Genomic DNA, 15,210 nt, shown 5'->3' on the forward strand with positions numbered 1-15,210 from the left:
CTGAAGCATAAACAGGATTAGAACTAGAACAAAAAAGCAACCAAACAAAAGGCGGACTGTACGGGTATCTTTAATAAATGATGGTTGCCTCTCGGATGTGGCAGCGACTTAAAGGGATGAGATAGCTCTGCAACGAGTACGACTACGACCACCACTACGACTACCACTGCGACTATAATACCATCAATTTTTCATTCTTTCTGGATTCTACTTTCTACTTTCGACTTTCCCATTACTCTTGAGCCTTGGACCTTAACGAAATATGCCAACAATTTAGTTTAAGTTACTTTTTTATGTACTTAGTGGCCCGTCGACGTCGACTGCCTTCTGGGCCTGGGCCTGGGCCTGGGCGTGTTCCTGGGCCCTGTCCTGGCTTTTGTTTTCGTATTTGTTGGAGAAACAACCAACTGCTTCTGCATCCTTTCGTGCTACTCCTCTTTCGACTGCTTCTGCCTCCTTTCCTGCTCATCCTTCGTGCTCTTAACTTTTTTTTTTTTGTTTCCATAGAAATCCCTTCGTTTGCTCTTGGACTTTTGCCACCAGAAACAGAACCACAGCACAGAAGAACCCCAAGAAAGAGCTGCCTGCTGTTGTATCTGGTGTGCGTTTTTCCGCAGCTTTCTCTTTTCCCTGTTTTCGACTGCCTGACCCGTGCCTCCTTCCTGCCTCCACCTTCCATCTTCCACCTTCCTACGTTTTTCCCACTCTTTTCTGTTGCTGCGTTTTCCTTGGCTCTTAATATTAATGTTGCTCCCCATTCCATGCCGCATTCCGAATTCCCCACTCCCCATTCCCCATTCCCCATTCCTCAATAATTGCATAGTTCAGTAAATTTTAATGCAAGCGGTCATAAATAATTTCGTTTTCTGTGTGTGTTTTTGCGAAATAAATTACGTATACGTACACGCTAAATAGCTCTATATACGATACAAGTACCATATATATGCATACATATATATATACGTATATGTATATGTATATATGTACTATATAGTAGGATTTCGGCCGAAATGAAAGCCATGTAGCGTATCGTACGACTAAAGTGCATTTTCTGCTTGATATTTTCTTAATCTTTGACTGCGACTCCGCCTCCGCCTCCGCCTGCGACTCTCTGCAACTGGACAACCGCAAAAAAAAAACAAAAAAAAAAAAACAACCTACTTGCAACCCCTTGCGTGACCTCTTGCCCTGGAACTGGAACTGAAACTGTGGCATGCTACCGTGACTGTGCAATTGAATTATATTTACATTGTACAGTTTGCAAAAGCAAGTTAGCGTGATGAGCATGAATCTATCAGCGAAACTCGATGAGCTGCAGCGAGGCGATCGACACCTGGAGACGACAGTCGCCTTGTGCGAAATTCGCACTCAGCTCCAAGAGCTGACCAAATCCGTGGAGTCCTGCCAGAGTGAAGTCTCAGAGGTGAGTATCCTCCGCTCCGCTCTATTGTTTGATCGAATATATGTTATACCGTCTGTCGAACAGGTCAAACGTGATATGGTGGCCATCAAACATGAACTGGACACCGTGCAGCAGGTGAAGGAGGAGATCGAGGAGCTGCGCGAATATGTCGACAGACTGGAGGAGCACACGCACCGACGGAAGCTAAGACTTTTAGAACAAGTTTGTAGCTTAAATTATTTGCCATGTTGTGTAATTAAATACTTGAATTTCATTTCTCTATCTCATGTACTACAAACCGAACTACACCACCAAAGAGCCAAAGTACCAAAACCACCAACCACCAACCACTAACCACACACACTGCCACTTGTCCACTAAAACCACCCACCCACTAAGCCCACTAAAAACTCAACCATCCCGTCATCCCTGCCACAGAACCACCTTGCCACCTTGCCACCCATCCATCCAGACGTCCAGCCATCCACATACCACACGCTCCACACACACACACACACACACACGTCCACTGACAGCAGAAGCTGCTACCTGAAAAATGGGATATATACTATTCCCGATTTTGGGCACCAGCTTCTGCACATCCCACAGACACACACATACAGACGGCTTTGTCATCAACGTACTTTATGTAGGAATCTTTTGTACACCAGTTCCATTAGCAGGAGACGTCCTACAGTCGATATAGCATCGATATATTTTTTGAATTTCATAACAGACTGCTACTTGCGAGATATGGCCTTTCGTTTATGAGGAATTTGATCAGCGAGTCAATCTATCCTTTTAATGAATCATTTACATAATTCTAGGAATGTATCCCCCGCTTATGCGAAATTTGTACATTTAACTATTCAACAGATCTCCTTCTAGTGGAACAATGGTATTTTTAATTATAATTTTAAGTTTTTATTAAGTTTATAAGCGAAAAGCTAAGGAAATAAAACGAAAATATTATTTGGATATGATTTTCCTTTATCTTTTGAATAAATTTTCCTTTGAAACATCCCACCAGACAGACACTCTCCATTCATCAGAGTTTTATGTATGATTTCGATTATGCCTAAGTTTCGATTAGAATAATTGGCGAAAACGTATGCTTAGAGAATCAATCGATCGATGGATTATGGATTATGGATTATGGATATTGAATATTTGGTTTTACTGTACCGCACACTCGTTTGTTTGCAAAGCGTTTGATGGACCCGCACAGAACCCCCCAAGAACCGAATCCTTAAATGTCCTTCCGTTGTCCTCCCCTTCGGGCAGATGTTGTACAAGACTAATGGATACATTTTCTTCTTTCGGCACACATTTTCCAGGGTCTCACCTTCTTCCTCACGTACTCGATCTTCTCGGCGGTTCTGGGGATGCTGCAGTTCGGCTATAATACCGGAGTGATCAATGCCCCGGAGAAGAATATCGAGAATTTCATGAAGGATGTGTACAAGGACCGCTACGGCGAGGACATTAGCGAGGAGTTCATCCAGCAGCTCTACTCGGTGGCGGTGTCCATCTTTGCCATTGGCGGCATGCTCGGCGGTTTCAGTGGCGGCTGGATGGCCAATCGATTTGGCAGGTAAGTTTCAGGGATGACAACACTCCCCAATGACCATCCAGTCCACAGATGATATATATGATTTCGATATCTCTTTGGATCCACAGAAAAGGCGGCCTACTATTGAATAATGTACTTGGAATATCGGGTGCTTGTTTGATGGGTTTTACCAAAGTTAGTCATTCCTATGAAATGTTATTCCTTGGCCGATTTATAATTGGCGTTAATTGTGGTACGTATTCTGATCTCCGATTGAATAGATGCTCTAAACTCAAATCTACTTTCTGCCATATTCCCCCATTCAGGCCTCAATACATCTCTAGTGCCGATGTACATCTCGGAGATAGCGCCACTGAATCTACGCGGTGGCTTAGGTACTGTTAATCAATTGGCTGTGACTGTAGGTTTACTATTATCCCAGGTCCTGGGGATCGAGCAGATCCTCGGCACCAACGAGGGCTGGCCCATACTCCTCGGCCTGGCCATATGTCCAGCAATATTGCAACTAATTTTACTGCCCGTCTGCCCAGAGTCGCCACGATATTTGCTGATTACCAAACAATGGGAGGAGGAGGCACGAAAAGGTACCCCGCATCCTAAATATACTTTTAGTATCCGTATCTATAGCATATTGATTCCCTCTTGTAGCCCTTCGACGGCTCCGCGCCTCTGGCTCTGTCGAAGAGGACATTGAGGAGATGCGCGCCGAGGAGCGTGCCCAGCAGGCCGAGAGCCATATCTCCACCATGGAGCTCATCTGTTCGCCCACCCTGCGTCCCCCATTGATCATTGGCATTGTAATGCAGCTGAGTCAGCAATTCAGTGGCATCAACGCCGTCTTCTACTACTCCACATCGCTGTTCATGAGCTCGGGTTTGACGGAGGAGAGCGCCAAGTTTGCTACGATAGGCATAGGCGCCATAATGGCAAGAATTACCGATCATTTCATACATCATTAAATGTGTCTAACATTGGCGCTTCTCTCCCATAGGTTGTAATGACACTGGTCTCCATTCCATTGATGGATCGCACGGGTCGTAGGACTCTGCACTTGTACGGCCTCGGGGGCATGTTCATCTTCTCCATTTTCATAACGATTTCGTTCTTGATCAAGGCAAGTACAGGAGTGGCCAGGTTGTGCTATAGCATACAATATTATGTATTAATACTATATTATACATATATATTCCCCGGAATGTGGAATGCGAATGTGGAATGCCTGCAGTTTGTTCCCTTTTTTTTGTGTCTCGCATTTGCATATGATTTTAAGGGAGATGCTGTTGAAACTACTCTATCCCTATATACATATGTATATCCCTTAGATAAATATGTATATTCGTTCTTGCCACATCTGCATATCGTCCAAGCGAATGCGTGTGTTTTTATAAATATTTGAATATTGATATGAATATTTTATGCATGAAGTTGTGTTTAAACAAACCCCAGTGCCAGTAGCCGTAGCCCCCTAAAAAGAGCTAAGCAGCAAACAAACAAACAAACAAACAAACAAAAAACCAAAAACACTCACACACACAGAAACACGAGTACACTCACATTCACACCGAGTACACTCCTCATACGCAGATGCACACTCAACACATAGATACCCTCAAAGAGAAAGAGAAAGAGAACGAGATAGAGAAGAGAAGAGGGCACACATGGCATGACAGTCGTCCCGCGCGTACATTTCTCTATAAATTATTGATGTGAGATATATTTTGAATTTATAACACGATGAATTTATAGCCTCTGCTGCTAGAGCTCCCCCTCTCCCTCAGCCATTAAATTTGTACCTGTATTTTATACCTACTTTATACATGTAAATATGTATACATAATACATATATACCTATTTAGTCGTAATTTATAGGCCTACACATGGTATCGCTTTTGTGGGTTATTAATTATCGTTTTTTCATCGGATTGCAATCTGTTTTCCCGCTTGATATTGCATGATTAGCCATGGGCCTCTCAAACAATTTTTAAATATTTAAACACATAATTTAGTGCAATATATTAGCGTAATTTTAAGCCGTAACATTTTCTATAATACTCTTTGCACCTTGCTTGCCTTTAGAATGCATTTATGAGTTGTGTTTTGAAATTTTGCGTTTGCCTAGTCTTAAGTTGTTGCACGAGTGAGAGCTGGTCCTGAGACCCCGTCAAAGCAGAGTCAGAGCCGGCACTCGCTGTCATCTTCCACAAAGACTGGAAGAGCGACGACTGCCGGTGAAAGGGCTCCCCCATGGATTCAGCTCCCCGCGTGCAACCCGTCCCCGCCCCTTATTTAAAAGCTATTCTCGACTTGGCAGGCTTTCGCCCACCCACACAGAACACAGAACAACAACCAAGCCAAACCAAACACTCACTCGAAATCGAAATCATTTGACGAATCTGTTTTCATTTGAATTCTGTTTTATTTCTTGCTTTTACTTTTCGCTATGATCAGGCCAAACAATTCTATTAGAAGCAATCCAAACCACACAGTTTCAAAGGCAACAATCGCAATAATCGAACACAACTCTGCAAAAACGTTTTTCGGACACGGCACCCTGTTTCCATTACTGCCACTAGCCAACACTAACACTGAGACACAACACTGTTGCAGCAGTGTTGGTAACTGTACAAAAGATAGAGCCAGAAGCAGAAGAGCACTCGCGCTGAAAAGCAATCGCTTTTAAATCAAAACACAAACGAAACACTACTCTCAATGTCGACTTAGACTACGATTAAAGCTTACTTTAACTTTAACTTTAACTTTAACTTTTAATTGACTTTAATTTAATTTAATTTTAATTTAATTTTGATTACTTTGTAAGATATAGAATCACGCTCTTACTAATAATATCCCAAGCAGCAGCACAGAAAAAGACTCGAGCGACAGTTGCGGTGAACGGTAGAAACTCTTTGAGAACCAAGAACAGAACCGAAAAGCTAAGAAAATATACTATTCTTAAACAATAGCTATACTCTAATCTCAACTCAACTCTCATGCATAAAAGAAAAGTCAGCGATAGCGATCTTAGGGTTACGATATATAGTTTTATTCTTTGTTTGATGAGATTTCATCAACCTCCTTGATTTGTTTTTGGTTTGAACAGACAGTTCGTTGAACGCTAAGCGAGTAACGAGTAATGAGAGAACAAACAGTTCGTTAAACGTGAAACGAGTGGAAGGAACGAGTTTCAAGTAACGAATAACTGTTTTTTCTCTTTGTTAAACGCAAGACGAGCTAAAAGTAACGAGTAACGAAGGAAAAACGCGAAAAGAGAAAGCCTACAAATCATCGAGAATGCGATTACTATGCCATTTTGTATAGGAGTTTTTTGGTTACGTACAGGAAATGATCGACTGGATGTCCTACCTCTCGGTTGTGGCCACCCTCGGATTTGTGGTCTTCTTTGCCGTTGGCCCCGGATCCATACCATGGATGATCACCGCAGAGCTCTTCTCCCAGGGACCACGACCCAGTGCCATGGCCATTGCAGTGCTAGTGAATTGGATGGCCAATTTCGTGGTTGGCATTGGTTTCCCCAGCATGAAGGTGAGTGGGATAGGGTTTGGGCTTATCCATGACATATACATATGAATAACGATTATCCTTTCTGATTCCCTGCCCACTTCAGACTGCTTTGGAGAACTATACGTTCTTGCCGTTCAGCGTTTTCTTGGCCATCTTCTGGATATTCACGTACAAAAAGGTGCCCGAGACCAAGAACAAGACGTTCGAGGAGATACTGGCCCTCTTCCGACACAACAATGGCAGGTATGTTCTTCCGATTTCATTCTCAAAACTCACGAATCTGCACACCAATCATGGCAATTGTTCGACGAAGTTCCTGAAAACTCTAAAAGCAATCTTCCCCCCCTCCAAACCCTCCCCCCCAACCCTAACAAAAAAAAACCCCGAAGAAGAAGAAAACCCCAAAAACTGAACTAACTCTGACTTTTTCTTAACATTTACTTGGAAGTTTATTATGCGGTTTGCATACCCCTTGTTTATGATACCCCTTGAATCGAATGATGGCAAACATATGCACTTCGACTCGGGGGGTTCCCTTGATTTCTTTTCCTTTGAAAATTTGTTCTCTTTTGTGTTTTGATTTATGCACAATCTCCTTTCGAAAAAATAACTCTCTCTCTCTGACTTGAAATACATTCCATTGTAATGCCCCGATAAAAAAAAAAACCAAAACCAAAACCAAAAGGACTTTTCGAGATAGTAGACTGTACGGGTAAGTCCACCGATGCATGAAGTCACACCGAAAGCTACCTATCCCCCAAAAGCCCCCCAAAAGAAAGCCCCTCCACTCGTAGAAGGGCTGGGCTCTAAATCTCAAAGAATCCGAATCTGATGCGTTTCCGCTCTTCTTCTAAACTTTAAAACGTAGCTATCGTATTTGCTGTACTTTATTTAGCAACATTTATGTACATTAACCAAAACCAAAGAAACCAAAGAAACAAAAACCAAAAGAAAAAGAAAAACCCAATTGAAATATGAAAAGTGCGCTCAAACGTTTTCTATACAATTTTTCGGCATGTCGCTTAAAAAACTTTGCCTGTACTTCTCGTTACTTTGTTACGTACCACCCCTTAAAAAATACAATACATTAAAAACAAAACAAAACAAAAAAAACCAAGTGGCTGCCGTTTAAAGCAAATCTAAATAAAAAACCAAATCCATAGCAAATACTATATCCAAATAAATACCCAACAAATATCTTTAATATGAACTTTAAACTATTCTACTCTCTAACTTCTAACTCTCTCTATTGCATAAAATCAATCTACTCGTATAAAAAAATATATATTTATAAGAGCCGCCGCATCCTTCATCATGACTCCTTCGAATCATGACTCATGACAATCAGCGCCCCCCGCCCTCTCATCTCCGCTCATTAACGATTAAAATTGGTTTAGTTAACCGGCAAATGTCACATGCCCACATGCCCATATGCCCACATGCCCACATGCCACACATGCCACACAACACCCCATCAAACCAACCAACCAACCAATCCACACACACGCACACTGATTATGTCTTTGATTATGTCTACGTCCCCTCCACACACCGCGTTTTTAGTGAGGATAGTGTCAACGAGAACAATGGCTCCACGGCCACGGCGGAAATTGACATATCGCTGAGGGATGTTCAACAATCGCCGCCTTCCTCCGGCAAGGGGGAGGCCTCCAAGAGACCCAAAGCGCAGTGATCCACTTTCGTTATGCTCCTCATTCCCCTCTGCCCACTGGAATGGAAGATCCAATATCCAAGATCCAAAGGGACCCCTGCCCCCTCCCTTCGTTCTCAAGGAATGGAAGATCTTTTATGGGAGAATGTTGGATTGTGTCTTGTGTCTAGCAAATATTCCGATTTTAGTATTAATTCTAGCCTAAATACAATTTTGTTTCACGTTTTTTTTTTTTTTTTTGATTATAAATAAACTTTATTTTCTTAGCATTTTTCAGTTGATTTTTTTGTTTAATTTTAATTAAAAATTTTGTTTTACAGCCGCGCCTAATAACTTCCAAGCAGCAGGCATCCAAGAGCTCTTCCAGCTATCTGTAAAGAAAAACACACCCAATGGACCCTTAAAATCCCAGATAAAGAAAGAAAGCTTTTAACGAACCTCTCGCTTGGTCTTTCTCTCCGTGTCTGTGGCTCTCTCTCTCTCTCTCTGACTCTCTCTCACACACACTGTCTTGAGTACCCCCCCTGCCAACCCGGAAAATTGCTCTCATTAGTTTTTGCAAAATTACAATTTTACAATACGTTTACACTTAAAACATAATCGTAGAGTGTGCGAATTTCAGGAGTATGCTAAACTGCACAAATAGCTTGGAGCCACAATCAATGAATTCTGGCATCGAGCATGCCGCCTTGATGGTATCCGAGGAGAAGACCCAACATGACTCACGTAAGAATCCAAAACAAAAATCCAACATCCACCACACACACACACACACACACACACACAGCCCACGTTCCACCCTAGAATCCACCCACCCGAAACCACCAAAAAAAATCCACTACACAAGTTTTCACCTTTTGTTTGAGTTTGAATTTGAATTTCTGTTTGTATTTCTATTTCAATTTGAGTTTGTGTTTTTAATATCCCCATTTGTGCTCTTTGCTCCTCATTATTTGTTGTGCAAATTGCTCGAAAACAACATCCACAAATATTTGCATATCCATGTTGCAAGACAAATACACACAGATACAGATAAAGATACACACGCACACACCTACCTCTAGATAAACAGAAACAGAAACAGCAACAGGACTCTTGCCCCTAAGAAAAAAAACACCTACATATAAAATAGACTTGTAAACTGTTCAAAAACACACACAATCACAGCCCACACGAAAACGCAAACGAAACAGAAATCTAAATGTTAATTTAAATTCATTTTAGTGACACTTTTCCCCTAAACGAAAGGATATACATTGCACACACACACACACACACACAAATACTCCAAAGAGCAATTATACAACATTTAAGTTCTGTTTCTGTTTAAACATAATCTAAATAAATAAACATCCAATCATTCCACTCATTTTTAATGATACTCCTACCTACATACTCGTATCTGTGGTGTAAAACTCTATTTATGATTATCGTTTGCCTATAGAGTATTATAGAGTATTTTTCTTAATGAATTTTCATTTGGAATGAGAAATATACTCGTCGTAAACTATTCTTTTGTTGTTTAGCTGCTTGTTCGTGTAGAAAATTGTGATCTTTATATTTATAATCTTGTATTTATTATAATCTCTCTACTCTACAATTGAGAAATCGATGTGATACTCGCGTGTTATCTGGTAGATAAATTAACTCTCAAATTGTTTATTTATGAATTCTGTCACTGAAAATCGAATCAAACTTTGAACCATTGGAAACCAAATCAATCAATCAATCAATTTATCAATCATCAATCTACTACTGGGACCAAAAACACACTTGCCACACAACCAAATGTAATGTATGCTACCAACCGCAACAACAACAACAACAACAAACAACAAACAACAACAACAAATCTGGCGACTATGAATCTGATCTGAATCTTGCATGAAATACCAAAACATAAAACGAAACGAAATCTTCTATAACTACTCGTATTATATGTAATAATCAAAGTCTTTGGTACGACCTCGTTCTCATTGACGGTTGAAGGCATGGGTCCCTATCCCTTAAGCGACAGCACCAATCTCCTGGGTCCCACATCGACTCCCCACAGCTACGGGGCGGCCTCGAGCGGAGGCGGAGTAGGAGTAGGAGTGGGAGGAGGCCTCGGCGGTGCTGGCGGAGGAGGCTCCTCCACGTGCTACACGAACTATGGCACGAATATACAAACGCCAGTGGCAGCGAGAAAGTGCTACCACAACGAGTCCGACTACGTGGGCGACGACAGTTTCCGCCGGCACTCGGCGCACGGAAGAATGTCATGTAGGTTGCAAAAGGCACACAAAAGCTACCAAAGAGCACCCAACTACTCGTAAAACACCCAATCACGAAAGCATTTACATGAAAATGCCCAGCGCGTGCTGCTTGGAAGAACCGCCGCGGCGGCGCCAGTCAATGCACTCAATGCACCCAAAAGTCGAATCTAGAACTATAACTAACTATACAAAATATATCTAGAGCTACTTAATGCTGAAGCTAAGGCTACAACGAGCTACTTATACTCGTAGACAGTTTCGAATCTGCTTAAACATATTGTTTTCATTTCGTTCTTTTTATAGTACGCAAGTGAAGAGAATATCTACTCGTAGACTTGGGATCAAGCGAACCAACCGATTGGCTAAGTAAAAACTCCAGGGCCCCAGGGCCCCCCACGCACAACTCTTTCCAAAAATCTACACTCACCCAAAACAAATCTCGTACACCATTCGCCACTCACCCACAAAACCAACAAACTCTCGCGTACACCACTCGCCTCACAGATTCACAGATCAAAAAAAAAAAAGGAATAGTGCCAATAATGCGTTAAAAATATCATACATACACACACACACTACTTATAAGAAAGTCGACTTCGTCAAAGAACTGAGGCGACAAATTAAATTGAAATTCATTCAAAATATAAGACATCCTTGAACGATTCATGGGCATACTTTTTGTTGGCAGAAATACGACCCGTTGCTCAATCTCATTAACAAAGTGAAATTTATGTTAAGAATATCCTTAGAAACAGTTTATTCTCAAATCTCACAGAATTCATTCGTAGTTTAAATTTCCACTAAATTTTGGTGAAAATGAAACTTGGAACACGACTGTGATTCTGTTTATGGTCGCAAAAAAGTATGCTATACAAATAAAAACTATAAAGGAAGCAAATGAAAATCATTACAGTCAATCAAACAAATCAATCCATCGTTGAATCAGACCATTAATCAATCAATCAGTCAATCAATCAATCGAAGCCCGTAGAACCCCCTATCAACCTCATCAACGAAAGTCCATACGGATGCTTTTCATTTATTTTCGAATAGAATTTGCATGATACTAGTGGAAGCGTTTATTTTCCATTGATTGCATGCGTATTATTGGCATGTCCTTTTTGCATGCACTGTTTTATAATGAGTGATTGAAACCACAGCTAAAAAAAAAAAACAACGCCCAGAAAAAAAGAGAAATTAATAAAGTACTCGAACGACACAAAACGAAACGATTGAACCACATTTGGCGGCTATATTAATCGCTTTTTGTATTCTCGATTTTTTGGTTCTTTATTTCTCACGTTTTCGTTGTTGCCGCCGCTTTGTCGTCCTGCTCCTGCTCCTGCAACTGCAACCGCAACCGCAACTGCGCTTCCCTGCAGCTGCATCAGAGCGATTTTTAGACGGCGGCCGAAGTACACACCAGGGCCGGAGCGGTGCCTCTGCGCCCCATCACCTTCGTCAGCAAGCACCTGTCTGCCCGAACAGCGGGCCTTGACTGAGGAACGCCTCACCTCCTGAAACTGCCAGTGTTCGGTCCGTGAGTCGCGCTGAGGAGATGCCGATGCCGATGCCGATGTCCATGCAACAGCAGCAACAGCAGCAGCAGCAGCAGTCGCATCACCAGTCACGATATGCCACACACGAATACGTACATTGTAGCTATGAGAAGGATGTTGTATGTGATCAAGCAGCCCCCTCGCAGCAGCCCCAACAGATGCCACAGCAACAGCAACAGCAACAGCAGCAGCAGCCTCCACCGCACAGCCACAGCCACAAGCACGAGCCGAATCAGGAGACGGTCTCCATTCTATCACACTGCCACCAAATGCAACAGCAGCAGCAACCAGTGCAACCACTGCAACCACTGCAGAACCAGCCACGCAAGCCACACAGCCATAGTCCGCATCATAGTCGCCACACCTCACCGCACAGCCATCACTCACATCATCATCATTATCGTAGACGTCGTCGCCAGGGCAGCGGGAGTCTGCCAGGAGCCCACACCACTTCCACCCATCATTCGGGGCACCACTCGGCGGCAGGCACCACCACGCGCCACGGCGCTGTCTGCGCCGCCAGTCGTCGCCATCGCTCAGTCACGGATGTGTCCACCAATTCCTGCCAGGATCCCAGTTGCGCGGATCGTGAGGTCCAGGAGATAATGGTGCGCAAGTCCTGCTGCACTTCCTCCTCGCGCACAGAGCTGGCCCAGTTCTTCGCCGAGGATCTGTACGGCTCCTCGTCGCGACGCCCCAGCAGCTGCTGCACCAGCTCCGACTACTGCTACCAGACGGACTCGACGAGTCTCTACGGCTCCAGGTCCTCGCTCAGCCGCAACAATTCCATCAAGTCGGCGTCCGCAGCCATGCGGAAGCAGCAGCGGCTGCAGCACCGCCAGCCGAGCTACACATCCATCTCCTTGAGGGGATTGAATGCCAGTCGCCCGAATAGCCAACTGGGATCACTGACCTCCATCTTCGACAGGGCCAAGCAGATGGCGGGGGAGCTTAAGGCAGGAGAGGACGCGCCAGGCTCTACTCTAGAGAGACAGAGCTCCAAGGGAGCTTTGAGCAACGATCTCCCCGAATACGCCTGCTCGCCTTCGCCCATCCGCTGGAGCTTCCTGGCCGACGGCAAGTCGCCGACGGAGTTCGAGGGCGCTGTAGGAGGGGAAGAGGAGGAGAAGCTAGATGCCTGGCAGGTGCCAGAGCCAGAGCCCGGGAAAAAGCCCTGCAGGAAGATCACCAGCGCAGAGACTGCCTGCTGGAAGAGTGGCTCCGTGTACGATGAGGGTCCCAGTACTTCGGCGGCGGCGGCAGCCCGGAAGCGTCGCGGCAGCAACTACCATTGCGAATTCGAGGAAGAGTCCACGACGGTGCTCTTCCATCAGGATCCCGGGGAGTCGTTCAACAACTGTTGCAACAACTACATTCAGTGCAACAGCTACTTGGACCAAGACCTGCAGATCACCAGCGAGGATATCCATCAGTATTTGTCCAAGGGCGATCCCACGGCCACAGATGTCCTCAACAATTCGAAGAACTATCCCTTCCAGCCGAGCAATGCGCTGGAGTTTCAGTACAAGAACAACTTCCAGCAGGGCGGCGGCAACAACAACAATACGAACACCACGAACACAGCCTCCAGCGATGCGGGGGAGTGCTTCCAGAGCTACAGGGCCAGCTCCAAGGAGACGAACCTCAACCAAACGGCGACGACGGTGACGACGGCGACGACTGGAACTAGACCTGGGACTGGGACTGGGACTTCGACGGAGCCCATGTCTCCGACCAACATCAATCTGTCGACCAGCTCGAACAACATCAATATCGTGTTTAGCAGCAGCCTCGAGCGGAATGCCAACGAAGTGAAGTTCATCAACAATCGGAGTGGAGGAGGCACCTCAGACGAGAGTGGGATGGTGGGATGCGAGGGCCATCATGCGGGGTATCTGCCGTACACCTTCCCCAGCTATGATTACACGAACATGTCGGGGAACTCGCACTTCGAGAAGTCCCTGGGGATCGATGAGCTGCCCAAAGAGTTCAACGGAGTGGATGCCTCTACTACCAGCGAGCACTCATCGTCGCTGCCATCGCCATCGCCACAGCCGCTGTACCACCAACACCAGCAGCAGCAGTTCCATCACTTTGAATCCTTCGATGCTCCCTCCGAGCACAATCTCCTGTCGCAGCCCATGTCCCCGGGTTCGCCGCTTTCCGGGTCTGTGAATCCCGCTGGCGACGACGACTTTGTTCAAATGCATCACTATCACGCCTCCACAGCCTCCACCTCCACCTCGCATTCGCATGCCCATCACCACTCGCAAACGCAAACGCAATCGCACCCGCAATCGCAATCGCACCACAGTCACGCTCATGCTCACACCCATGCCCATGGCCATGGCCACCATATGCTGCAGCATCAGCCACAGGCAGCACATGCCACGCGCTACGAGGACCCACTCGCCGGGTCTGGGGTCTTGAAGAGAGTGCGCAAGCGTGCACGCAATTTCCTGCGGAAGAAGTAAAAGAGTGTTCCCCCGTCTCGTGCATCCCAATCCCATAGATTCGCCGTACTTTGGCCGAAAGTACCTGGTGGTCTCAAAGCAACAGAAACCCCAACAACAGCACCTGGGACGGCGGACGCAGAGCCTGGACGAGGACTGAGATGATAGTGGGACAGTGGCTGTCCATCAGCATCGCCATTGCCATCAGCATCATTATCGCGATAAGCAATAACTGAGTAATGACCAGAGAATGTCGGAACACCTATGGAAATCTTTTAAATTTAATTACAATTTGTACACTGCCAAAAACAAGAAATGAAAAAACGAAAGAAAGTTAAGGTTAATTTTGTGCTAAGCCAAAAAAAAAAACTCTGTTGAAAGCGTCACTCATCACTCATCACACACACACCATGCACTCCGCAAAAAGATAACCGAGTCACGAATCAGATACACAAATCACAGATACACACACACACACTCATCACGAATCACAGCTACAAGAGAGAGGCGAAGGAGAAAGAAAACAGCAAGCAGAACAACGACTATTTTAATAAATAACGATGATGATGATGATAATGATAATGATAATGAAATACTTAAGCACAGTACGCGTACTGTACACTCCCGGAACATTTGTATATTCAAACCTAATTATTAAGCGACAGTTTTGAAATTTGCGTATTTAAATTGACTAAAGATACAGATATAAAACTAGAGATACATATTATACATATACATCATATAGACACATAAGATTATGAGGCCTGGAATGGA

The 15,210-nt window shown here is 44.4% G+C and overlaps 1 protein-coding gene across 1 annotated transcript; it reads left to right on the forward strand.

Annotated features, from left to right (window-relative positions):
• The first annotated feature begins 1,303 nt into the window (after positions 1–1,303).
• On the forward strand, positions 1,304–14,568 carry LOC6603312 (glucose transporter type 1). The gene is given in 13 exon segments (XM_026994083.1): positions 1,304–1,423; positions 1,487–1,624; positions 2,740–2,996; positions 3,083–3,207; positions 3,281–3,559; positions 3,624–3,901; positions 3,967–4,089; positions 6,315–6,518; positions 6,601–6,740; positions 8,792–8,895; positions 11,807–12,185; positions 12,288–13,647; positions 13,705–14,568. Coding segments are annotated over 12 exon segments (4,128 nt in total). The 5' UTR covers positions 1,304–1,423; positions 1,487–1,498; the 3' UTR covers positions 14,458–14,568.
• Positions 14,569–15,210: the final 642 nt, after the last annotated feature.

This window comes from Drosophila persimilis, unplaced genomic scaffold, assembly GCF_003286085.1.
Source record: "Drosophila persimilis strain 14011-0111.01,24,50 unplaced genomic scaffold, DperRS2 tig00001210-arrow-arrow-pilon, whole genome shotgun sequence".
Taxonomy (NCBI): Eukaryota; Metazoa; Arthropoda; class Insecta; order Diptera; family Drosophilidae; genus Drosophila; species Drosophila persimilis.